Below are 27,298 nucleotides of genomic sequence, written 5' to 3' on the forward strand. Positions count from 1 at the left end.
CCCTAGCCTTGTTTGTTTATAGTCAATGTTTATCCCATCACGTGCGCAAAAGGAATTCAAGTAAAATTCACAGCAAGCAGTCTACAATTCAGCCATTTTGATGTTAAAGCGGAACTTTTGTCTCAAACTTCATAAAACAACAAACTTTGTCCTCAGTCTGTCTTACATACAGCTTTCATGTGAAAGTAGTCTTTGTCCTCCCACCACTCCCCCGCATCCCCCCGCCACATTTAAAATGACACAGTCCTCCCTCAATTTTAGTATCTCATTTTCTACATGCTCGTTTTGTTACCTTCTAAATCTGCAAACACATGATTAACATCAACTCATCCATTGTCTTCTAACTGAATAGAATCCCTCTTACCGTGAAGCCCTCGGAATACTGAAAAGGAGCCCTGGAACTTTCGTCTGCTGTTGGACTCAGTGGCTTGGGGTCAGACATTGAACGCTGCATCATCTTGGCTGTCTTAGGGCTTGCCGGGGGAACTTTAGCCATATCTGGATGGAGTACTTTCTGTGGACTTATGTCATCAGGGAGGGGTTTTTCATAAGGTACAAAGGCTGGTTCTAAGGCGTTGCCTGGGGAAAGTGGTGAGATGGGAGAGTAAAGGACTTTTGGAGATTTGGGTGGGGAAGGAGCCAGCTGGACTGTGGGGTCTGCCCGAAGGTGAGAAGAAGAGTAACCGATCTCTAAAGGTGTTGGGCGTTTCTTGTCTTTGGGTGGAGATGTGGCACCCAGATATGGAGGGCTCTGTGTGTCTGAATCTGTTTCTGTTTGGCATCCTAAACTGCCCCCTTTGTAAGTCTTTTCAGGCGCTGAAATGTGTTTAATTATTTCTACCTTGGCATCCACTCGTGCTCGTATGGAAGGTGTTCTTATGGTTCCCACTGGCTCAGTTTGCACAGATATCTCTGCGACTGTCTGAACTGCTACACTGGAGACTTTGGAAAGGGGTTTGGTCTTGTCACCCTCTGCCGTGCTATCTCCGTATTTCCCTGTTCGGGCTTTTCTCCTGGACCTAGAAGGCATATCCCATTCATCCTGATCTTCGTCATCAGTTTGGACACTGGTATCAACACTTTTTTTAGTTCTTCTTCTCCTACTTGCATAACTCCGATCGGCAGTTTCTTCGTCGTCAGTTTGCACACCACTGTCCACGATCTTTTTTAAATTCCGTGGATCATCTGCCACGCCTTCCCCCATCTCGTCATACTGCCCCCGAACTTTAGCTCCAGAGCTTCTCTTTTTGGGTTGTTTCTCCTCTTTGACGACAACATCTGTCAGAGGTATCTCCGAAACAGTGCTCAAGATGCCAGGCGGGGCGATGTACTGAGTCACACCATCAGACTGAACCGTGTACCATCCTTGGCTCTGTGGTATTTCAATGGCTACCACAGTAGATGCTGTTGTGGTGGCGTCTTCGGTGGCCCAAAACTGACTGCCCTCTGTAGCAGCATATTGACCCTCCAAAATTGCCTGTTCAGTGGTGGTTTGTGGAGAAGCGGTCCCAGAGGGATCATAGTTATACTGGTAGATCTGGCGAAGTTTTTGTTCCTCAAGCTGCTGGTGGAGCTGTTGTTGTAGCTGTTGGATCTGCTCCAGCTGTATCTGTTGCTGAGCTAGCGTCTCCTGTCTCATCATGAACTGGGCCTGCCGCTCTTCCTCTTGTTGATAGAGAAGGTGCTGCTTCATAGACTGCAGCTCCTCCAGCTTCTTCTGAACCATGATCTTCTCTTGTTCACGGAACCTCTGAATCTCCTGACGTTCCCACTCCAGTTCCTCGGCAAAGCGTTGTTGTTTAATTTTCTCCAGTTCCAGGAGCTCTCGCTCCAAGTCAAGTTGCTGTTGTTGTTTGTCTTCATCAGGGACAATCAAAAGAGTGCTTTCCTCTCCAACCACCTCAGAAAACACCTCAGAGGCTGTGGTTAAGGTAGGAACAGAGTCCATTGTCTCGGCAGGAAGAGTTTCCATGGTAATAGTTTGCAGGCTGGCATTGATGTCAATGCTGGTTACCGAGATGTCTGTTTCGGATGCACCTGTTGTTATGAAATACGATCTAGGCATTGGCTGGCTTTGATGCAGGGCTGATAGTGAAGTTATTGCATCTGTTGTATGAAGGCCAGATAAATCTCTGACCGTGGTGCTGAAAATAGAGCCAGGTTGAGTGGTGATAGCAAATGTGGAGGGGATTGGAGTTGCTACTGAAGAATAGACAACACCATTAGATGACCTCAAAACACTTCCCACACCATACTGGGGTCCAGGAGGTGGAGTCATTCTTGCTGTGGAATACTGCGGGGTACTAATCCCAACTCCCGAAATGACTTGGCGTGTTTCTGGGTATGGACCTGCAGTCTTGCTTGAATAATCCATTACCTCACCTGAAATACAGGGTAGAGTTATAGTCCAGTTCTCAAAATGAGTGGTGCTGTTTGGGTCTGAAAGCCCTTTTATCCTGATGAGCGCAATGAATGGGACTGCATGCAAATCCACAGGTTAACCTAATTAGATGCGGAAGAAAAGCAACGTTGAACATGCAGGCACATGCAGGCAACGCAACAGCAAGAACCATGGAGAAACAAAAATGCACATGTACTTTAAAATATATTGCCAAGACATCCAACGAAAGCAAAAACGTAAACAAAAACTGGAGTAGGGACACTTTTCATCCAGAAACGAGAGGCATAACACCGTAATGACATTTCAAGGCAGGGTCTATGGCTACATCATACTGACCTGTAGACACTCTCCCTGAAGTTAGATCTACTGCTCCATCAGTTCCTCCAGAATAATCAAAAGCATTCTTACTTTTATAGAAAAAATGTCCAGCTTCTGCTAGATTAGTATCTGACATGGAAGGTTTCATTCCACCAATCCCTCTGTAACCATATGGCCCTGATCTATCATATTGATAGTGGTCATCCCGATAGCCAAAACGGTCTTCAGGAAGGGTAGTTGCAGGCTGCTGTGCTGTGCAGCTCCGTCCAAAAGGCAACTTGTAAACCACGTCACAGCACACAGCTCGTCTTCCAGCAGTCAAATCAACTGGTTTTTCATCGTCTTCTATGATTTTAGTCACCACATTTGAAGTAGATTCATCCATTGTCACAACAGTTCTATGAGACTTTGATGTGCTGAGATCTACCACTTCTCCATCAGTGATCCCCTGAGATACAGTGCTGTCAGTCCATCCATTTGTAACACCAACAGGAGGTACAGTGACAGGCTTTGTGACAGCCAATGTCACTGCCTGAGTGGGAGGACCTAATGATAAGTTTATAGGTGCTTCGTCTCGCATCGTGGGGAAAGTCTGGCTACTAGGTTTCCTGTACGGTAACTCAGTATGTTTGGCTGTGGTAAGCTGTAGTGGGGATGTTATGGCATGCTCTATACCCACTTGGCTTTCTGTGCCTGTTGTGTAAATTGTAGTATCTGTGCACGTGACAACAGCCACTGTCTTAGAGTCCATGGTGACTGGAGTTATTAAGGAGGAAGCTGCACTGAGGTTTATGATAGAAGGTTGGACGGCACTAATCTGTCGCCTGTAAACTTCATTCGCTGCTGTCTGCCTTTTCACATCCATTGCAGAAGCAGAAAGATCCATGCATTTTTCAGTTACTTGAGCTTCTGTTTTTGGTATTGTACGCAAATCAATGGCATCTCCAATAAGCGGCAACTTTCCGTTTTCCTTATACTGATGCCTGTCTAGAGCAAGAGGCTCTGGAGGAATTGGTATGGAAACACTTCTGGGAGCAACACTTGGGACTGTGCTTCTCACTGCAGAAACTTCAGATTTTGAAGCTTCTGTTGGAAGGAACTGTGTGAGCGAAGCAGGTACTGTTTGAAACAGAGATGGTGTTACAACAGGGGCAGCACAATATGTCCCCAAAGCTCCAGATGTATACAGGGTTGGCTGAGAAGCACTTGGAATTTCTGTAGCTGTCATGGGAGGAACTACAGAAAATACTGTTTCAAGGGAAACCAGATCTTTTGGGGGTGATCCCAAGGGCCAACTTGTAATGGCTTGAGCAGAAGAATCTGTTGGAGTCCCAGGTTCAGAGGGTAATGTAATAACCACATAAGTCTCCATGAGAGACTTCGAATATCTAGGTGAGGATTTATTAGAGTGTGGAGAAAGTGGAGAAGTAGGGGAAGGCAGTTTGTAGTCTGCCGAAGTCACTAAATTTAAGGACATACTTGATGTTAAAGATAGACCTGTCGGTTTGGGGCACACATCTGTTGTTTTCTGTGTAGTCACTGGAATCTGAGGAATTGCTGGCTTGGGGGCAATTGGAGGTTTGCTTACCTCTGGCCTATGTGTAAATACAAGTCCAGTTGGAATTGAAGAAGGCTTGGGAGGGACAGGAGGAGGTGCAGTAGCACATATTTTAGTTGCAGGTAAACCATTGCTTCTGCGGGCAGCTGTGGCTTCTACAGTAGTAATAGCATCAACATGGGTTGTAACAATAGTAGTTGGAGGCACTGGAGCTGCAGCTGCCAACTTTTTTCTAGGATAAGTGGGTGGTTTAGGAGAAGTTGCTGGAGGCAATGGTGGGGGTGGGGGAGGAGGAGGTGGTGGAGGGGGAGGGGGAGGTGGTGGGGGAGGAGGGGGTGGCTGGGCTGATATGTCCAAAGAAGAACTTCGGAAAAATGGGTGAGATTTAGATGGATGGGTAGAAACAGGAAGACTGCCAGATGGTAACCTGTATGTGGGCTTTTCCTGACCAGAGATCTTTCCAGATACAGAATGTGCAGATACAGGTTGCTCCTTGATTTGAGGGGCTATTACAGAAGAAGGTGTTTGGACCAACCCAGTCTCAGGTAAGCTAACTTTTGTTAGTTCAGCCTCAGACTCTTCCCTTTTGTCTTTGTAAGCATCCAAAACTTCCAGAATAATTCCATCCCCAGTTTCTTTCTTGCCTTTTATTAAATCCTTTTCAGATATAGGTATGCCAGTGGAAATCGTGTCAGCTTGTGGCCTCTTGGGTTTAGTTCCTACAGATTCTGTGATAGAAGGTGCTATACTAGAGAAAGAAATCATAATCTGATCAGCATTAGTTCTACTTTCTGGTGTGATGGTCCGATCTAAAGATACACTTATATCTTCTGGATAGTCGATAATGCTGCCTGGAAAATAAGTTGAAGAAATTTCCTCAGAATCTTTAAATTTAGTTATTACATCTGCTGGCTCTGTATAAACAGTTGTTAGGCTATCGAGGGTAGTGACAGGTGAGGAGCTATCTGTGGTGCAAACCGAAGAAATAGATGATGTGAGAGAAGGTGTGTCAGAAGGTGGGACAGACGTAGCACTTTCTGAAGGCTCAGAGTAGGTCAATATCAGAGATTCATGGGCAATTATCTCTTGAATTTCTCTTGTATAATCAGTTACATATTCATCCTCAAGTTCTTCTGTTGAAAAATGTTGGGTTATCTTAACATCTGGGATAGAGAGAGTTGCACTGCTGGTTGAGTCTGTAAGAGATGCTCCAGAAAGGATGCTTGATGTCAGAGATGCATCTTGCATCCTGTCACAGTCCAGCGTGGACTCTGCCATGTCATCCCCAATGGGAGTCTGAATGAGGCTGGATCCATCTGCCACCTGCATCTGCTGCCGCTTCATGAGTTCTTCATAAGCAGCATCAGCATCTAATAGTTTCTTTTCTTCACTGGTAGAAGTCACCATGCTACCCAGGTCCACTATCTCATGGCTTTCTGGAATGATATAAGAGCTTGAAACAATATCTTCTTGAGGCACAACAGAATGTAAGCTTTCTAGCTCATAAAACTCTTTCTGGAGGTCTGTAATCTTCTGCATAGGGTCATCATACATCTGCTCCTGGAGTCTTATTTTTTGCTCTCTTCCTCTCTGCTGCATAAAGCCATTTTGTTCTTCTTGCCTGGTGAGCAGGCTGCCGTCTACTGATCCATTGTATGTGTCCTCTACTAAAGATTCATAAATGTAGTCCTCTATTAACATACCACCATACAATGGCTCTTTTTCAAACACTTCATCTCGTTCGTTTGCAGCTGGAAAAGCTTTATACTTGTGGGGTTTCTGCATCATTTCTTCATACATCTCCTCAGCACTTTTTAAAGCCCTCTGAACACCTTCTTTCTGCATAACAGATTGCTCATCTGTCGGTGAATATAAAGACACAGCTGTGGGCAATTTATAAACTTTTTGAACTTCTATTATTTTCTCAGGGCTTATTTCAAATCCTTCTGGGTCTGATTCTATGCTAGGTGAATACTCAGAACAAGAGGACCTATGGAGTTCCTCCATTTCTGCTGCCTGGCGCAGTTCTTCAGTGGGAGATGCATCCTCGATGGGCGAGAGATTACTGGGTGGCGTCTTCGGTCTTTCTCTCCTTCTCTGAGCTCGAAGCTCATCTTTGTCTTTCTTCGATTTCTTACTAGAACTCTTCCTCTGCTGCTGCTCCAGTTCTCTCTGCTTCTCTTGCTCTTTTAGCAATTCCTCTTCCTCTCGCAGTTCTTCTTCCTCGGAAGAGTCTTCAATGGTAGGTAAGAGAGGGCCGTGTGACCTGTGCCGAGCTTTGCGCTGCTGCTTGCCTTCTCCTGTTTTGTGACTCGGGCTACTGTCACTGTCCTCATCAAGTGATGATACTGACGTAGGGGATGTGCCAGGAGTGAAGCTGGATGCATGGAGACTAGAGGATCCCTCTCCTCTAGATCTGTCCTCGGGTGAATCCGTCAGACTTTCCATTTCTAATTCTGGCTCTTCATCAAAATACAAAGTTGTCTTTTTCTGAGAGGATTCTGCAGAGTACTTATCTGTTACTGTACTGTTGAGTTCTATAGTCTTAAATCGACGTAGCCCTCCTCCTCCAGCAACAACGAGTTCTTCACTCTCCTGGCTTTTAGTCTCTCTGAATTTGAGTTCAGGACTTTCATCGAAAGTTTCATCATCCTCGTCATGCCAGGAATGACGTCTCCCTGCGTCATCGTCGAAGCTGGTACTACTCTTTCGAGTTAGCCGTCGGTGTTTCCCTGCTGCTGTTTTTCCTTTCCCCTTTATTTCCTCCCTCTTCTGGCTCTCAGCAACCCCGCTGATCTCTTTGAGCTGACTCCTGATGAACTCTTCATCCTCAGAGCCCGACGCATCCTCATCAGCACTCATTTCTATGATCTGTTTTCGAATGAAGTCCTCCTCTTCCCCTGAGCCTTGACTGTCTTCCTGCTTATACTCGTCGCTGCTTGATGAGCCGATCCTAGTTCTCCGCTTTCTGCGTGCAACAGGGGAGTTTTCACTTTCGCTGCTGTCTTCAACCGAATCATAGGATGCTCTTCGCGGACTTAGGTCATCAACTAGCTCGGGCTTCTCTTTGTGTTCCTTCCTGGAAGGAAAACCTTGCTCACTATCCTTTTTGGAACTAACCTTCTTTTCTTGACTCTCTTTGATCGCCTCTTCTGAAATAGTAGTATCCTGTGTTTCAGATGGAGTCTGAGTTTTCTGCTGGTCCTGAGGCTGTTCAGGGGAAACCTTCTGGGGCTGTGTTTTCTTTTCTGCTTTTTCACCAACCAGTGTACTTGCCTGAGCTTCTAAAATGGATAGTACTGTACTTTCCAACTTAGCTAAGTCTGAGGGGCTGGAAGGGCTGCTTTCTTGTGAGAAAGAGTCTTTTTTGAGTCCTTTGAGCAAATCTTTCTCATCACTGGGTATAAGACTGGGGATTTCCCCAAGGGAACCTGATATCCCATCGGAAGAATATCCTGTGTCACTCAGGCCTTGCGGGCTTTTGGGTTGCTGAGAACTGGATGTGTCTGACTTGTCCTCTTCCTTTTCCTAGCAGAGTGGAAAAGAGAGAGACAAACGTGTTAGAGCCAAACTAGTCATATGTTTATCTCCATTATTATCATCAAGGAATTATTAATAATTGAGGAACCACTATGGTGAAATTCAAGTACATGATGATAGTTTTGAAAATGCTCATATGAGAAGAAAATTGAGAACAGTTGCTATTCACTAACAAGTTACAAATTTAAATTACAAATTGCCAAAATGCTTTGTCTTTTCCCCACTAATTCTATCATACCCCCCTTTAAATTTTAATTCTACTTTCCTTCAAATATACTATGTATCAGTACATTTACTTTGAGGTTCAGCTTGTTAAAAGAAAATGAAATGGTCAGTATCTCCCTATGTCTTTCTGTCTCTGTCTCTGTCAGTCTGTCTCTCTCTGTGTCTTTCTGTTTCTCTCTGTCTCTCTGTCTCTGTTTCTGTCTCTCTCTCTCTCTCCCCCATCTCTCTTTATCTCCTGCAGGTGTGTGTATGTTCTGGGAGGCCAGAGGAGACCAGTGGAATTTGTCCATCATTCTTTCCCTAATTACCTTGATACACGGTCATTCACTGTACATGGGGCTTGCTGTGGTTTTTGCTTGTTTGTTTGTTTGCTGTTTGTTTTTGTCTTGGCTAGGCTAGATGAGCTCATGAGACCTTCTGTTTCTGGCACCCATGTCCTCACTCCCTACCCCAGGGCTGGTGTTACAGGTGAAGATGGCCATACATATCTTTAACGTAGGTAGAGCAATACATGGCATTCCTGAATGGACAGCCATATGTCGTTGCATCCCATATAACAGCACAATACAATATCTAATGCCATCTACTCTTCACTCACAGTAAACACCATGATACCAGAGAAAAATCAGTCGAAATGTGATCTTTCATAGTTTAATTTTGATAACATCATTTTTGTGTTTTTTTAGTGCCTACTTATATGGTAACACAACGAGGTAATACAATTCCACACAGATGAATATAAAGTAAATATTACTGTTTGGAGCAACTGCTGAACATAATAAAAGAGGCACCATAGTTTTGTAATATTGGCTTTGCAGTCTATCCTGACATTTTTATAAAAATGCAATTGTGTCAGGGTACATAGAATGTAATGAAGAATGGCAAAAAGGAATCATGAAATGCTAACACAAAATATTAAGATACTTTGCCCACCCTTGCCTGTGTGTGGCTTTCCTCTGCTTCCTTTGTCCCTGGGCTCTGCTCTGCCTGATCATCCCCTCAGACCTGTCCTTTCTCACGTGCCTCACAGGTTTCAGCCACTACATTTCTGTGGTGCTGGTGCTTTGGTGATGTCTCTATTATGTAGCCAAGGGTAGCAAGGCTATGAATGTGCATAGTGCAGGCTTGTGGTCTGATAGTATGTTAGGGGTGTGCATGAACCATCAAGCAGTTGCTTCTAACACCTCTCACATTCAAGGAGAGCCATGGTCATTTAGCAGGATACACTGACAAACTTCAGAATGTTAATTCCTCTCCCACTAACTAGACTTAAGTATGTATCCCTTCACAGAGTAATGTGGCCTAATTAATTACACAGTTTAGTTGGGAAACATCAGATCGCTCATTAATCAGGTCCTGTGCCTTACTGACTTAAGGCACCTACAAACTAATCTTTATTAGTCCTATTAATCATTTTAAAGAGGATTTCTACAGATCAGAACTTGACGTCCATTTACCTTTCTTGTAGTTAATTGGTCCTTAACATTGCTTCATTAATTACACTTATTAACAAGGGAAAATTAGATGCAAATTACAGTCCATACACTGGATCATTTTTCCTCTAATTATTGATCTTCAAAATGGCCATTTGAAGTACTTCAAACTAGGACATGGCCAAAGTATTCATGAGAAGGCAATATAATGTGGACCATTTTCTTACCAATTTCTCAGTGCACCAGACTTAAAGTTTGGAAATTTTTCTCAGATGCTTCAAAAGTATATGAGAGTGTACTTATTTAAAGATATATTTAGATAATATAGGTATATAATAAAGGTATAAATGTAACATACATACTTCTGTATAACATATACAGCATACATACAGATACAAAAATTATTACTGATTTTAAAAATTTATTGATTTCTTAATTGAATAATCAGGAAATTGACATTTTTATTATCTCTTTCACTTTTTACACTTAACACCATTTAAAACAACCTCCAAAATTCTAAAATAAGAATAAAATGTGAGTTGGGTTGCCTTCATTTACAGATTTTGAATCTTTGATAAAGTCAAGTAGAGAGAATAGTGACACTATAGGCACAGTTTTAAAACAGTAGTGTTATTTTTCATTTCCCCAAAGAGAACATTTTCTGTTTTCAATAAATCATCATTACATGTGCCATGCCAGCCTATATTGTATTGCATGATTTCCATGCATAGAGTTTTAGATACTTGAGTTTTCCTAATTTTTACATTTAAACAATTATTCAAAAATATCAAGGACTGAGTCAATAAATTATTAAGGCACAGGAGGGAATGAAGAATCCCTTTCCTCTGAGCATTCCACTGCCTTTTATTGGATAGTAGGAGAGAGAGAGAGAGAAAGAGAGAGAGAGACGAGTTGGTACCATTTGAAACTCTTCTGATAGTGGTGTACTTTGTGGGGTACCTAGTGGGAGGAAATGTTCAAAACACATATGCTCTGTCACATTTGTCTGTGTTCTTTCCCCAGGAGCTGAATCCAGTAGCATTCCACATGGAAGGAAAACAGAAGTTTTGGAAGATAAGTAGAGCTAAGAATTGGGATCTAGGATCCATACAAAAATTTGCAAAACCAGATAGCAATAAGTGCTTGGTTATTTTCCTAGACTTGATTTTAAATGAATGAGAAGACAGAGGCTATCTTTGTTTATAGAAAGTTTATGTTAAAATGGACTGCAAATGAGTATCTAAATCACCCAAATCCAGATTGAGTCCATAAAACTGAGCCCAAATAGTAGTAATAGTAGTAGTAGTAGTAATAGTAATAGTAGTAGTAGTAGTAATAGTAATAGTAGTAGTAGTAGTAGTAGTAGTAGTAGTAGTAGTGGTAACAAGGAACTGTAGGAAACCTTTTCATTTTTCTGTATGATTCAGAGAATTTTATCTTTATGGAATTTATTAAAGTATCAAAATACCATTTATGTGAAAAGAGGTTAGAGTTCAGAGTTTATAGGTTTTCAGGCCCACCCTACCCTTGATCTGCTCAGGAACTGTGTAGAACCAGCATAAAGCACGTGCTAGATTGCGATGGTAGGAAACAACTTACTGTCCTTTCTTTGCTGGGCTCCCCTTGGCGGTCCTTGGCAGCCCCTTCTGCCTGCGGCTGTGCTAGCGCCCTGCTCCCCTTCTCTCCTTCCTGGGGTACCGTCTGAGGGGCGGCGTCTGGCAGATCTCCAGGCCTGGTGTCTGGCTGCTGCTCTTCCTCACCCGCCTCTGCAGCCACTTTGCCTGTGGGCTCTTTTTCGGGAATTTGTATGGGAGCTTCAAGTATTTCACGTTTCTCTTCCCCTTCTGCGGCCAATGGCTTTGTTTCTGGGGGTAACTTCTGATCATCAGGGATTGGCTTCTTTTCTTCAAGCGGTGGTTTTTCTTCAGCAGGTGGCTTCTTATCCTTTGTATCAGCAGGTAGTGCTTTTTCTTCTTCAGATGGTTTCTTTTCCGGCAGAGCCGAATCTTTGCTCTTCGTTTCTTCACTTTCTTCTAGTTTTTGATCGGTGGTGACCTTTGGAGGGGTTTTCTCAATCGGTGCTGTTTCTTTTTCTGGGACTGGTTTTTCAGTTTCCACTTTTACTTCTGTTTCTTTCTTTTTCCCTTTCCCGTGGGCCCCTGTGGGTGTTTTCTGAGATGAGGGTTCTGTAGGGGCAGCCACTGGGGATGCTTTGGGTCCTGAGGGTGCAGGTGGCATTTTGCCCATATCTCCAAGTTGTCCTGATATCGCTCTCTGTGTCTGGCAGTTTAAACACAGCCACTCTTGAATCTGCAAGACAAGCAGCAATGAACAGATTAAGAATACTGCAGACTTTCTATTCTAGTGCATTAATCAAGATGAAAATTAAACAATGTATATTGCCTCTGTTGATTGTTGATAGCAAGAGGATGAGTCATTGTCTTCTAAGTAAAAAAAAAAAAAATCATTTAAAAAACGTAAAGGGGCTATTTAAACTATAAATAGGACACAATGATAACCAATCTCTACATCGTTCATCATTGAGAAGGAAAAGAGAGGGGGAGGGGAAAGGGACATAGAAGGACCCAGAGAAATACTCATTTTTAGGGGCTTTCGGTGGAAAGCAATTTGAAAGAAATTTGATTTTCACCTCGTATCTTCAAACTTTTCATCATAAATTTACACAAACACAATTATATTTCATAACTGTGATTTTGTGCAAAATTACTCAAAGCTTATTTGAATTTAGTTTACCAATTTTGTGTCAACCAAATAAAATTCCACTGAGTAGCATAGAGTTTTCAAGGGCCACTTGTGTATAATGCTCTTATTTTCTTTCAAATTAATAGAATCACTCCATTTTTATACTAATCACATGTATTCGTCAGTTAACTAGGATGGATTCATAGTTAAAATTGTTTGGCATGTTTTGCCAAAATGTATTCTGATTTTTGGATTGAAACGTTTCCTTATGTAACTGCTGCTCTAGGTATAACAGGTTGTATCTGGCTTCAGAAGATCACCTTAAATTGTACTTAGCTAAACGGTTTCCTAGGGACCATTTTAGCAGAGTTCAGAGTGAAGAAAACAGGATCCATCATTGTGAGAATCTGCCAGCTCACTATTTTGCAAGCTAAGGCATGAAAACTACTCTCTGAAAAGAACACATGAAAACGATTCACACAGGAGGCAGGCGCCAGGCTACTGGCAGGCATTTTCCTTGAATTTTGTGTTCTGTCTTCCATGATATCTGCCTCAATGTTAGAGATAAAGGCTGTGTATATTGCTTCTTTCTAATTATTACCATTTAATGTGTATTTATTATGCAAGAAAGAAGGTGGGAGGATCCTATAAATAAAACTGCCTGCTTTCTTATGTTGAATTGTCTCCAGATAAAGTCAATTTCAAAATGCTTTTCATACTGTCTCCTCTCTGCAGCTGCATGGCTTAAATACCTTACTAAAAAAAATCACTTACTGTTTTAAAATACTATTAAAGAAAAGTTTGAATCTGTTCCCTGCTTTCTGTTAATTTTTAGAGACTTTAAAAATGGTACTTAATATATTGGACTATTTTTGTAAGCTGTGAGGGGTTATAGATCCTAATTTCTTGCCTTAAGTTCACTTATAAATGCCAGGTATTATGTTCAATAAGGCCTGGATGTAAAGCATTAGGCTGCATTTGGGTCCCATTGCTTTTGCTGTGTTTGATCCCTCATTACCAGTCTTTCTTTTTTCCATTTGTTTTCCTTCCTTCCTCCTTTCCTTCCTTCCTTCCTTCCTTCCTTCCTTCCTTCCTTCCTTCCTTCCTTCCTTCCTTCCTTCCTTCCTTCTTTCTTGTATTTTTCAAAACAAGATTTCTCTGTGTAACCACAGGCTGATCCAGAACTCTCTAGGTATACTAGGCTGACCTGAACTCAGAGATCCACCTGCCTCTGCCTCCTGAGTGCTGGGATTAGAGGTATGTTCCACCACCTCCAAGCAATATATTAAGGTCCATCTTAATTAAGTTCCTGTGAAAGCATCTCTGGTGTGAGCTACATTTTTGCATAACAACTAGGTCCACAAATCATGAGGAAAAAACTGCCTTGATTACTTGCCCAATAGAAAGTGTCTTAGTTCCCTGTTGAATAGTCAGTCACCAAAGATAATAGTACTTACAGAACTTCAATCTTGATCTGTACTATGGTTTCAAAAATCATTACTTGATTGAGACACATCTTGGGATATTTTTATTATTCATATTTTGAGCTTGACATTTCAAAAAAGAAAACAGACAAAAATAGCAGCTTCACAGTGCTGTGTTGTCATAAGGATTCTAAAATACCCATGCAGGTGTGTACTAGGCATTTTAATCAGGCTATTTCTCAATATAAATAAGCTGGGAACTTTCAATCTAGCAGTAATATTCTTCCCATTCCATTGGGAAGTTTTGTCTATTATAAAATTCTGATTGGTTTTTTTTTTTTTGAGAAATTACTCTTACTTAATTATCATATATTGAGCATATGGTAAGTACCACAGACCACATGACTATTCTTAAAAGGAAATATGTTGAGAAAATAAAGCACATTGGTATTTGGAAGATAGCATATTCAATATTTCCATTAACTTTAAGATTCAGGTAAGCAGCTGGGTGGTGGTGGCGCATGCCTGTAATCCCAGCACTCTGGGAGGCAGAGGCAGGTGGATTTCTAAGTTTGAGGCCAGCCTGGTCTACAGAGTGAGTTCCAGAACAGCCAGGGCTATACAGAGAAACCCTGCCTTGGAAAAAGGAAATCCAAAAATCCAAAAAAAAAAAAAATAGGTAAGCAGGTTAACACTGTATAGTGTATGCATCTAATCCATTATGTAAAATAAAATACATCATTCCCTCAATATATAGGATGTTTTCTAAAAGTAAAAAGCAGTGGTGTCTATTCTTCCATGTAAACAGATGTCTGTGCATCTCTGTGAGATAACAGTAAGATACAAACCCTAAAAACTACAACAGCTGCAAGATGTACTGGGGCAAGAACGGAACAAATGCTACAGGTGGTAATCAATAACTCTTTGGTTGGATTTAGATATAGAATCACACTCCATAGTTAGATTCTATATTGGACAGTGTCAGTGAGGCCAAGAACCTATGGTTATTCTATTAAGTCACCATAGCAAATAGATATCTCGACTCTCATCAGAGAAACTTCTTTTTACTGTTATTAACACTGAAATCTACAAATGGACAATGCGCAGAGAATGAGAGACTTTTGAATGTAGAGTATCTGTATCACACTGCTAAAGTCAGGACTCAGAGATGTATGCAGAAGAGTGGGAGGAAAGATTGAAAGAGGGGTTGTAAGTACCATGGGTGAAGCTTCCCTCTTGTTTCTAGGAGACGCAATTTTGTAGTAGATTCCCGGGTCTTCTGGGTGGTAAAACATCATAGATGTAATACAATGTATTTGAATTTTATTCTTCTCCCTTCCTTAAATCCCCAAATGAAGGGAAATAAAAAGATTCCCTGGTCTTCTGGGTGATAAAACATCACAGATGTTATACATTGTATTTAAATTTTATTATTCTCCCTTCCTCAAATCCCCAAATTAAAGGGATGATTTCAAGGGAATCATGTTTTTCAGATACAACATGGCAGATGCATTTATGGATTCACACAGACTATGACAACATTCACAAGATCCACAAACTGAAGTCAGATATAGTCCCAGCACAGGTGAATGGAAGTAGGCATGATTGCCTACACTTATCCAAGAGGCTGGTTATGATGGGAAGGCGCTGGAAGACGGAAATTCAGTTTTCTTAAATAGTTTGACACGGTATATCTACCACACTGTAGGGCAGGCTCCCCTTCTTCAGGAATAGTTGGTCAATACAAATTGGACTATTTGTCTGTTTTAAAAGAAACAAAGTACATGGAATTGGGCGGATAAAGAGGTTGAAGAGGATTTACAAGGATTTGGGGGAAAGGAAAAGAATAAAATTCAAATATATTGTCTAACATCTATGATGTTTTACCATCTAGAAGATCAGGGAATCTGCTGTAAAATTGGGGCTCCTGAACAGGTCTGAACATGTACTACACCAATAGACATGCTAAAATGAAAATGGGAAATCTCACAGGGCCACACCCATAGAAAAAGAGCTACAGGCCACTAATTGTTGAAGTGTGAAAAACAATCTTCCTTAACAAAGATTCTCCTTTTGATTATTCAACATGAATGGAGTCAGCTCTGAAATTGTATAATATAAATAACATCAAACAAACTTAATATATTGTATTTATACATTTAGGCATTATATACATATATATATCATATCTATATCTTAGGCATTATAATATATATTATATAATATATACAAACATACATATATATGTATGTATATTCTCTATATATACATATATAAACTCATTTTAAGAAGTCATGAATTTAAGAGGAAACAATGTTGGCATATGGCAGAAAACTTAATACAGACACTGTATTTCTAAAGACATTTCTAATACTGACTTTACTATCGATCTTACCTCTACTAATTATAGATGCTTATGGAGACATTTGCAACCATACAGACATCAATTTTGAGATTCTCAAGCCATGATAATTTGCTTTTATGTATTCCATAGATTTTAATGTTTTATTTTGAGAATAGTCTTATTAGTGTCAGTGGAACAAACTATTAATAAATTATTTTATCTAGTTATTATTAAATGTAGCAAAATCAGAAGCCTCCATATTGTAAAAAGACTCACATTATTATTTGCTTCTTTAACATCAGTTCCTTAGGATATAAAACTGTGTATCCAAGTAGAGAAAATTCTGATAAATAAGAAGTATATTAAAAAAAAAACTATGCTGATCATACCATATTCAAACACATTCAATTGTCAGGTATAACATGCTAGTAAAATGCATTTATTCTAACATTAAATTATCAAAGCTTGTTCAAAACAAAACAACATTCTAAAAAATCCATTAATTTTAAGAGGGGAACAGGAAATGAAGGCAATAATAAAGAAATAGCAAAGGGACTGTGCCGTGCTTCTCAGCATTTCTCCATCAATAAGTAATTTGCTTTATGTAAGATTTCAGCTGTAACTATAGCAACAATACCATTAAGTAAAATCACAGAATTCAGAGCTGCTGGCTTGTTTTTCTAAGTATCTCTTTTGAAGCAGGCATATAAGGCCTGTAGCAGGTTGAAAATATACCAACAGACTTAAAATGCTTTGGAAAGGATGGTCAAATATACAATACACGTGCATTTATATTTGCATCTGAGAAGTCTTGCAAATACTATTTTGCATTAATTTTTATTAAAGAAACAACTAAACTGATTTGGAAACTAATACATGTTCTACTTTTCTTCAGTGGAAGTGTTGGACCAGAGGCCATAACCTTGTTTTGAAACTTAAGAGAACTGCAATCAAAATATAATCTTGCGCCTTGTGCACCTTTTGGTTCTACAATAAAATACTTAAACAATAAGTTAACATTGTGATGGTTTATTAATGTGCATAACATTTAGAATGTTATTTGACAAAGATATTAATTAAAGTAATGTAATTAAGGTAAAATAAATCATACCTTAAAAAGATTTTGAAATACTTGTATGCGTGTGTGTGTGTGTGTGTATGTGTGTGTGTGCGTGCATACCTGCATAAGTGAGTACAGTTGCCCAAGGAGGCCAGAGAGGTCAAAAAGACATTGGATTCTCAGAGTCAGTGTTGCTACTTGGTGTTGCAAGCGATTTGATGTGTGTGCTCAGCCTCAAACTTGGGTTCTGTAGAAGAGCAGCAGGTGCTCTTAACCACTGAGCAATCTCTATAGCCATTGAAATCACCTTTCATTTATTGACAGAAAAAGTATGGAGTCAACATTGTCATTTTTAATCCATAATTTATACTATTTTAGCTATATTTATTTAACTTAGAACTGTGTTCTTAAATGTAATCTGACATCCAAAAAAATAAAAAAATAAAAGTCTGGTTACTATGTTGTGTTCTGCTATTTGTAAAAGGAAAAAAAATAGACTATACAATCAGATCTTTTAGACTATAAAACTAAGATGTTAGGAATCTTTGATCATGGAATTACCATTTACAAGTGTGCAAATGAACCAGGCACACTGGTGTATGTCTGTCATGTCAGCACGGCAAAGCTGACAGCAAGAGGAACTGAATTCTAGATATTTCTGTAACACAATGAATTCAAGACTGTAATGAGCTATATAAGACACTGTTTCAAAAATAAATGTATGCAAATTGGTTTATTTGTGGGACTTTTATTCTTACTCTCCCTCTCATAAAAATGAACAATATATGATTGAAGTCCTTTTATTACTATATACTATATCACTACATATTTTTAAATTAGAATATATGATTTTCTTCATACCTTTGATCTTTTTATAATCATCAAAAGAAGAGTGACTCAAGTACAATATTTAATAATGTGTTCTTTCTCATTTGTTCATATGTACAAAATGAATTACATAAGAAATTAAGACAAAATAGGCAAGTATATCTGTAAAACAATACAAAATCAACATGCTTTTATGTAAATCTGGAACATGGGAAATAGATACTTAACTGAGTTAGAGTAGAAGGAGTAAACCTGAGGATAAAGACCAATAAAAAATATCCTTGCAGGCTATGGAGAATCCTGAATTTCTAAGGTCCTTGGTCTAAGGTGATCAGCAGGCATGTCCATGTCTACTACTTCTACAGTGCCACACAGCCTTATACATCCCAAAATGGTCGCTTTGTTTCTTTTCTTTAGAAGTATAAAATATATGCTTCCACATACGCAAAAATATGTTAACAATTTTTCAATAAATAGCCACATGCTAACTTAAGTCGCATATATCATATAATAAATAAAAATCATATTACATATATATTTTAATCAGAGATTTAAAATATGCTGAGAAAATAATTCCAAACTTTTTGTTGATTTTGGTGTTTATTTTTTCATGACCTAAATCAGAATCCCTTTCTGTTTTCTTTCCTGTCCTAATACATACACATTTTTCTAAAGTCCAATAATAATGAGTGGTAATTTAAAGAGTTATATACCTGAAATATGATGCCTGAATTAAAATGTCTGTAAATTATTACATTGAAACAATTGTGAGTGAACTCATTGAAGGATACCAAGGGTTTAGGTTCCTTTTTTCCCTTTTATTGGATATTTTCTATATTTACATTTCAAATGTTATCCCCTTTCTAGGTCTTCCCTCCAGAAACTCCCTGTCTCCTGCCCCCGCCTCTATGAGGTGCTCCCTACCCATCCACCCTCTCCTGCCTTCCAGCCCTAGCATTCTCCTACACTGGGGCATTGAACCCCCTCAGGTCCAAGGGCCTCTCCTCCCACTGATGTCTAACAAGGCCATTCTCTGTCACATATGTGGCCAACACCATGGGGCTCTCCATGTATACTATCTGGTTGTTGGTCCAGTTCCTGGGAGCTGTGGAGGGTCTGACCTGTTGACACTGTTGCTCCCCTCCCCCATGGGGCTGCAAAACACCTCAGCTCCTTCAGTCCCTTCTCCAACTCCTCCATCGGGGACCCCAGAGCTCAGTCCAAAGTTTGGCTTCGAGTATCTGCTTCTGTATTTGTCAGGCTCTGGCAGAGCCTTTCAGGAGACAACTATTATCAGGTTCCAGTCAGCAAGCACTTCCACAGGTTTAGAGAGTGTTTATGGGATGGATCACCTGATGGGGCAGTCTCTGGATGGCCTTTCCTTCAGTCTCTGCTCCACACTTTGTCTCCATATTTCCTCAAGTGAGTATTTTTTCCCCTTTCTAAGAAGCACTGAAGCACCCATACTTTTAACACCACAAATATACAGATACACACAGACATGTATGCCCCCCACACACACTCAGAGATAGACAGACAGACACACAAATACACATGTACACACAGAAGCAGATGTCATGTTATGACAAAATTCCTCTCAAGAAGTACACTTAGAGTAAGGTGGGTCTATGCACTTTAATTTACCTAATCTCTACAATGCCTTACATACATGCCCAGAGATTTGTCTTCAATGTGATCTCGTTGACAACTGATATAAACTATTAAATACAGTATTAGTTTACAGAGGCTGCTATGCCAAAATTCTTTGTTACCTGGCTTATTTTAGAAATAATTTTCTTCGAGCCCTGGAGACAGAGAATTCCAGAACTCAAGAAGAAGATATTTCTTGTTTTTCCTGTACCTAGAAAAGGATGGACTGCAGCAGAAGAGTTAAGCAACATCATAAGAGGACCAATTACATTCATGAGACTCTAGTGACCTAATCATAGTATATATGAGTGTGTGATTGCATGTATATCTGGGTGTGTTCTGCATGAGCCTAGAAATCAGAGATTGATATCAGGTTTTTCTTCACTTGTTCATTTGCTGAATTATGCTTGCCAGTTTGGACAATGTAGGTAGCCAGGCTGCCTCAGAGATCCCAACAAAACCCTTCTCAAAATGTGGAACTAGAAGATGGATATTACATCATACCATACAATACCAACTCTATTTCTGTTCATTGGAACTGTATAGTGACCATTATCTGTAGGGCATGTGGGTCTGTGCTACCAGACAGGCATAAGAAGTGGTAAGGTTGAGTCATCTCAGACCCAAGGAATCTCAGAGATTTGAGAATGGCAGAAGTTGATCTGATTCCTACCTGTCTCTGTACCTTCTCTGAAACATGTTACCACAACATCCCACTGAAAGGAACATGGGCACTCAGTTAGGTAGCATAACACCTTGGATGTTTCCCCATGCTAATGAGGCATTACAGAACCTTAAGCCAATGACCTTCCCTTCCTGGGTATTCCTTCCCCCAAAAGGTATAAAATCCATGGTTCACAACAATAAAGTATAAGAGCTTATATTCATCAGCAAATAAAGTAGTATGAACAAGCAAGGATTATCTCAGATAGCTGCTTTATTAAAGGCTGCTGCAGGAAAGACCTTCACCTAAAAGAGATGCCTAAGACTACTAAAGAAGGCTTCTCTTCTCCAGTCTCTCTGGAACTGAGCTTTCACACCCTTCACACCCAACTAGGCTGGATCCTGTTCATCCTGGGCTCTGCCTTTCCCCTTCTGCCTGGTGCATAGCACACCCCCCCCCCATAGAGAGGCAGATAAAAGTATAACAATTATCTGTCTCCCAACAATTGAACAATTATCTGGTGTTTAATAAATACCACACAGGTTTTGTAATGATCTATGATATGTACATTGGGTATAACGAATAAGTTTATATTACCCTTGAGTGGCTGACCCAACAAGTACTTCCTTGAAAGTGAAGATGTAACAAAATCATTTAGAGGCACTGGATGACTTGAGAAGAAGAGGAGGAACACTAAAGCAGGGCAATCATTTGAGAAATACATGAACTATAGTTCACTGGTCCATGTTAATGTCAAGTCTACTATAGTAGCAGTTTGGGCAGAAATACTTGATGCCTGAAGTCTGAGGAAAGATGGGGGCTGTGGTGGTTTGAATATCCTTGGCCCAGAATGTGGCACTATTAGGAGGTGAGATCTTGTTGCAGTAGGTATGGCATTGTTAGAGGAAGTGTGTCATTGTGGGGGTGGGCTTTGAGACTCTCTTCCTAACTACCTAGAACAGTCTTCTTCTGACTGTTTTTAGATCAAGATGTAGAATTCTTGTCTCCTGCAAGAGTGTCTGCCTGTTTCCTGCCATGATGATAACTAATATACCTCTGAACCTATAAGCTAGCCCAATTAAATGTTTTACTTTATAAGAATTGCCTTGGTTGTTGTGTCTCTTCACTGAAATGGAAACCATAACTAAGACATAAGTTGATACCAGGAGTGGGGTATTTTAGTGATAGGCCGGACCATGTTTTTGTTTGGAAAAATGTGGATTTATCAACTTGGATTTAGAAAGCTATGGAATGGTTTAAGGGAGACTTAATGGGCCATCCTAGTAGAAATACGGAAGACATTGGTGCTGTGGGTGATTTGAACTTTGGAGATCATTCTTCTGATGTTTCGGTGACAAATGATGCTGCTTTTTGTCCTTGTCCAAAGAGTTAGCCTGAGGCTAAGGTAAAGAAACTTATATTAATTGCATTGAAAAAGAAGTCTCAAAAAAAGCATAGACTTTGACCTGTTCCTTTTTCTCATGAAGAGTGTTTTGATCAAGCTTAGCAAGCTTAAAGGAAAAATACAAAATATATGGTCCAAAGAGAAAAAGATGCACCAGGATTTGTAATGAAATTAAATACAGAGTTCAAGAATATTAAATGGAATTAAGGAAGTGGTGATCCCAGGGCAAGGTCCCACCCAGCTAAACTTTTGGATTTATAGTTGTACAAGGGAGAGTTATATCATGTTAGGTGTGATTGTGACCTGGGACTTGTTTTCATTTGGGCATATGGAGATATGATTATCTTTCAAATTGAAAAGGGATGAATTGTGATGGCTAATCTAGGTTTTCAACTTGATTAAGATCTACAATGAAAAACTTCTGTCCAGACATGGTGGCACACACCTTTAATCCTAGCAGAGAGAGAGAAACAAGCAGATTACTGAGTTAAAGGCCAGCCTGGTACAGAGTAAGTTCCAAGTAAAGAAAAAGTTAATTTCAGGCATGGTGGTGGTACATGACTTTAATACCAGCATTCACAATACAGAGCTGTAGGGGGAGATTCCCTAATTATTTGATTGGGTAAATAAAGACAGCAGAACCTATTTGTGCGGCAAAGATACAGAGGCAGGGTGTCTGGGTCCCAGGAGGAAGGGGAGGAGACAAGATTGAGAAAAGGTCTTTTCAGCCAGACTGTGGAGTGGAGAAGACAGATACCATGTAGGCCTGGTGGCTATCAGAGCTCTGCCCGAGCTATTAGGCAGGTAGAGGCCTCTGCCACCAGATGAATTCTAATATAGAATAATTGATGAGTTTAGTACAATAGATTCCAAGTCCAGCAGTTGTGTCATTTGGCTGATTTTAAAATATTAAGATTGTGTGGTGTTTTATGTTCACGATGATTCAGTTGAGCAAGAGCGAAAGAGAACGTAACTGAATGCAGACATTGGTGATCTACAGGGTGGTCAGTTGGTGGAATGTGAACAGTAGCTCCAGGTATTCTCAGGAGGGATCAGTGTAGAGCAACTTAGCGAGGCAGGTGTGGGCGCTGGGTGAAATGGCTGTTTCCAGGATCAGACAAGGAGCAAGCAGAGACCAGGAGAGCTAGCTGTGGGAGTTGAGTGAGACTGGGGCAATCCTTAGAAGCTGGTAGAGCTAGCTGTGAGAAGTTGAGAGAGCTCAGGCAGATCCCTCAAGAAAAAACAAGCTTGGGATATAAAATTACAAGTAACACAGAGCCATGTAATTCAAGTTCAATCTGCAGTGCAAGTTCCAAGACAGATAGGCTTTGGCAATAAAGTAGTTGAAAAACAGAAAGTTGGTGATAATGTAATAGAACAAGCAGGCCGTGTTCCAGCTTCAGCAAGTAGCCAAACTCAAAAGCTTCAGGCAAGTGGCTCTGGCTTTAGAGTCAAGAATAGAAGGGACTACTGGGACAACTGGTTAGATGGAGCTAAGAAATGAGTGGTGATTAAGAAAAGACCGGTGAAATCTTCTGCAAAGACTTTTCTGAAGTTCCAGAGATAGCCAAGGCTGTACCTTGTGCTGCAGTTGGACTTGGTAATGTGTAAGAATCACCTAGGTGGTACTGGTGTTGGCAGCAGGAAGGGGTCACAGAAAGCAGCTGAGACTTGGCACTGTGAGAGGCCATGGAAGGCCATTGGTGAAATTATAGCCTGAGTTGCAGTTGAAGGCCCAGAACTGAAGGGGTCATGCAAAGGATTTCAGGCTTGTCACCATGAAGGCAGCTCCAGAAAACTGGAGATGCCAGTACTGTGGTATAAGCTCTAAGAAAAGCAATAGCAGTGGAGTAGAGTCAACCAGAGCCTAGAGTACTACAAAGGGCAGAGCTGGAGAAGTGAAACAAGCCCTTTGGAGGAGCCCAGACGATCATGTTTGGATCCCAGACATTGGAACACAAAGCTGTAGGCAATTGAAATTGCCTTACAAAGCTGTAGGTTGAAATTGCCTTGAATATACCAAGATGTTAGAGATACCAGAGCCATAGATACCATTTCACCTGCTGAAGAAAGCTACTAAGAGAGAGTGGAAATAGCGTGAGACAAATACATTTGTTGCAGTCAATGAAGATGAAAGAAGTTGGAGTTATGAAGAATGCTGACATCAGACATGGAGAGTTTGGAGTTTGCCCAGCTGCTTTTCTGTCTTGCTTAGGTCCAGTATTTCCGCACCATGATGTTTTGTAATGGTAATGTATATCCTATGTGATATTGGAGGTATGTGATCTGCTTTTTTACTTTGATTTTTTAGGGGATTACAGTTAAGAATTGCACAAATCTTGGGAGAGACTTTGACTATGAGGTTCAGGGAATATAATATGGTAATTTGAATAAGCTTGGCCCCAAGAATGACACAATTAGGAGGTATGGCTTTGTTGGAGTAGCTGTGAACATGTTGGAGACCATGTGTCACTGTGGTGGTGGGCTTTGAGATACCTGGAAGACAGTCTTATCCTGACAGCTTTCAGATCAAGATGCCAAACCCTTGACTCCTTCCACAGCACCATGCATGCCTGGATGCTGCCATGCTTCTTGCATGATGATAATGGACTGAACCTTTGAACTTGTAAGTCAGCCCCAATTAAGTGTTCTTTATGAGAGTTGCCTTGGTCATGGTATCTTCACACTAGGGTAAACCTGTTGTATAGAGGAAGTCAGTTAAAGTCTTCCCTACCTCCCATACTCAGCTAAGTCAAATGAAGATATTAGTTATAAAGAATCATGATGATAGTTGTCATTTTGAAAGAATCTGATAAAGCCGGTAGGCTGACAATTCACCATTGCTATCTGTGCCTGTGAGCACATTCATTGGGCTGGGCTCAAAAAACAGAAATAAAATAAAACTCCAAGTTTTAAGACAATGTTGGTTCATTTGTATTCGACTTCCTCCTTTGGCTGCTTACAATTGAAGAGGACGAATTTCCCCCTGAAGGAATGTCATTGCTTTGCAAAGCTGCATGCTAAGACAAAAGAAAAAAAAAAAAAAACCTGTCCCAATTTGCAAGGAAAATGGTGAATCAAAAATAGAGGAGGAAGAGAAAGGATTGGGTAGAATATGTTCGGTTAAGGGACCCTGTGGATATGCTTTATCTCATTAAATTCTCACCCGATCTTAAGAGTTTCTATAATTATGTTCATTATACAAATGCAGAAAATGAAATGTCAAAACTAAAAACAATATTCTGTTAAGCATCCAGTGGAAGAAAAAGGCAGGCTGAGAGAGTCAGATTTTGAAGGATAGAGATGATACTTAAACCAGAATTACTGGTGAAATTTCTACAGTTCCCTGGGAAATACCAGACTCTTAATACCTCCCTTTACTCAGAAGAAACCAGCAAAGCATATTACCCAGAATCACTAATAAAAGTGGGAGGTAGGCCAGCAGTTTTACTATATGTGTGTGCAGAAAAATGAGGCTGTCACAGCTTGTGAGGAGGCTACACAGGATCTCAAAAGGTTTAGTAGATATTTTCCTTTTTATTCTTTTCTTTCATTTTTCTTCCTTTGACAAGGTCTCATTAAGAAGCCTGGCTGGTGTAGAATTCATGATGTGGATAAAGCTGGCCTCAAACTCAAAAATTCCCCTGCCTCAACCTCCAGAGTGCTAGATGGAATTTGGTGTCATGTGCCACCAAACCCAGTCCTAGTGCCATTTTTTTATACAAGTGAACTGAGCACTTTATTAATAATTTTCTTCTTAATCTTAAAATCTTATTTCTTAATCTTCTTAATTTTAAAATCTTATTTTTATTTTTCAAGTAGAATATAAAACTGTCTACTGTTTTAGTTGTGATTAAATTTGTAGAATGAGTTATGATGTATATTACATGGCTCCATTTTTATTTTGATAACTGAAAGTACCCAATACAATTTCATAATTCTAGTTTCTCTCTCTCCCTCTTCTTCTCTCCCATCCCTCTTCTGCCCCCCCCTTTCTCTCCATATTCCCCTCCATGAGTGTGTGTATATGTTTGTGTGTGCATATGTGTGAAAGTTTGAATGCAAGTTGATGCCAAGGTGTAATTGGTTTCATTCTTATGACATTCTCCAATTTGGTATTGGAGCTAAAACTCTCCAACTAGGCTAAGCTGGTTGGCCAGTGAATCCCTGGGGTCCACTTATCTCTTCCTTATTAGTTCTGGAAATACAATCATGTACATCTCATCGGGCTTGTAATGTAGATTATGGACCTTGAACTCAGGTCCTAATGCTTGTCCTGAAGGTACATCACCAACTGCACCATCTCCCCAGGCCCAGAGACTGTAAACCTTGGTAGATGACTTGGTGAGCAGCAGAAAAATCCAATGAATACTGGATATGAAACAAAATTATCTTTAGGCATCATCTTTTACTATAAAGTATTAAAGAATTAGAAGTTACCTATACATATATGTATGTGTGCATGTGTGTTATGATACAAAGATACTCAAAATGTTTTCTTATCTTGATATTTTCCTAGTTTTCAAAATGGCAAAACAAAGTAAGTTGCAAGGAAGAAATAAAAAATGTTTTCTATTTTGTACAGATCAAGGCAGACTTAGAAACACCTAAAGAAATTTGTATTCTTAGAGAAGCTGTTGAAATGCCCCACTGAACAATTGAGTTGATTTTTGATGACATATATTTTCTCTAGATACTGTATGGGAGCATATTAACAAAGACATTAAAGCTATAGTTGCTCAGAAAATGTTCACCATAGTCTAGTAAAAAATGAAAATAATGTTCATAAGCACAGTGGAAGACACTGAGAAAATACAATGGAGTTGTAGCAGAGGAAGTGTTGACTTTGCCAAGACGTTAAAAGCAGAGATGGCACAGAGAGATAGCAGGGAGAAGACTGTGGGGAGGTCGATTCACAAAGAAATGCCTGATAACTACAGTGGAAGTGTTCTGAAAGAGAAACAGTGGCTGAGCCAGGACTCTCAGAGGCAGAATTCTGTTTTCAGACAACTCTTCTGGAGTTGGACTCACACTCTATATTTACCTCTCTTTAGATGGAATGAGTCTTTATTTAAAACCAGGCATGATTATACATGATTTACAAAAAATGTTTCAGCACATAGGCAAAAATCTTTCTGAATAACCATAATAGACTAGGAAATAGCTTCACAATTTACTGGGACTACATAAATTCAAAGCTTCAGCACAGGAAAACAAATTGTCAGTAGAAGAAAACAGAAAGTCCACAGAATGGGAGAAAAATCTTTGCAAGGAATAATTCATATATTGGTTATTATCTAGAATACATATAGAATTACAAAAACTAAATACAAAAACACAAAATCTGTCAATTACTAAGTGACTGATGAACTGAAAAGACGGTTCTCAAAAGAAAATAACACAAATGGCTAAAGGTATTTTGATAAAGGTTCAAAATATTTAGCAACTTGGGAAATGCTAGTTAAAGCTACTTCTAAAGTCTACCTCACCTGTAAGCATGACAACCGTCAAAAAAACCAAACCAAACCAAAACCAAAAAACCAAAAAAACAAAGTGACAAGAATCATTGGTGAATATGTGAAGAACGAAAGATTCTTATTCTCTGCTGGTGGGAATGTAAAATGCTGTGACCACTATAAAAACCACAGTGGGAGTTTCTCACAAAATTATAATTAGATATACCCTGTAACTCAACTGCCTCACTGCTGGACATGCTCCCCAAAGTCACCACATCCCACTGTAGAG

At 40.0% G+C, this 27,298-nt stretch overlaps 1 protein-coding gene across 1 annotated transcript in view; it reads right to left on the reverse strand.

The window, feature by feature from the left end:
* The window catches only part of Pclo (piccolo presynaptic cytomatrix protein), a 335,880-nt gene that overhangs the window by 180,701 nt on the left and 127,881 nt on the right, over positions 1–27,298 (reverse strand). The window contains exons 4-6 of the mRNA XM_052172403.1: positions 11,075–11,785; positions 2,738–7,805; positions 365–2,382 (exon numbers count right to left, since the gene is read on the reverse strand). Of these exons, the coding sequence (XP_052028363.1) occupies positions 365–2,382; positions 2,738–7,805; positions 11,075–11,785 (7,797 nt within the window). The remainder of the gene's footprint in view (positions 1–364; positions 2,383–2,737; positions 7,806–11,074; positions 11,786–27,298) is intronic.

Source organism: Apodemus sylvaticus, chromosome 2 (genome assembly GCF_947179515.1).
Source record: "Apodemus sylvaticus chromosome 2, mApoSyl1.1, whole genome shotgun sequence".
Taxonomy (NCBI): Eukaryota; Metazoa; Chordata; class Mammalia; order Rodentia; family Muridae; genus Apodemus; species Apodemus sylvaticus.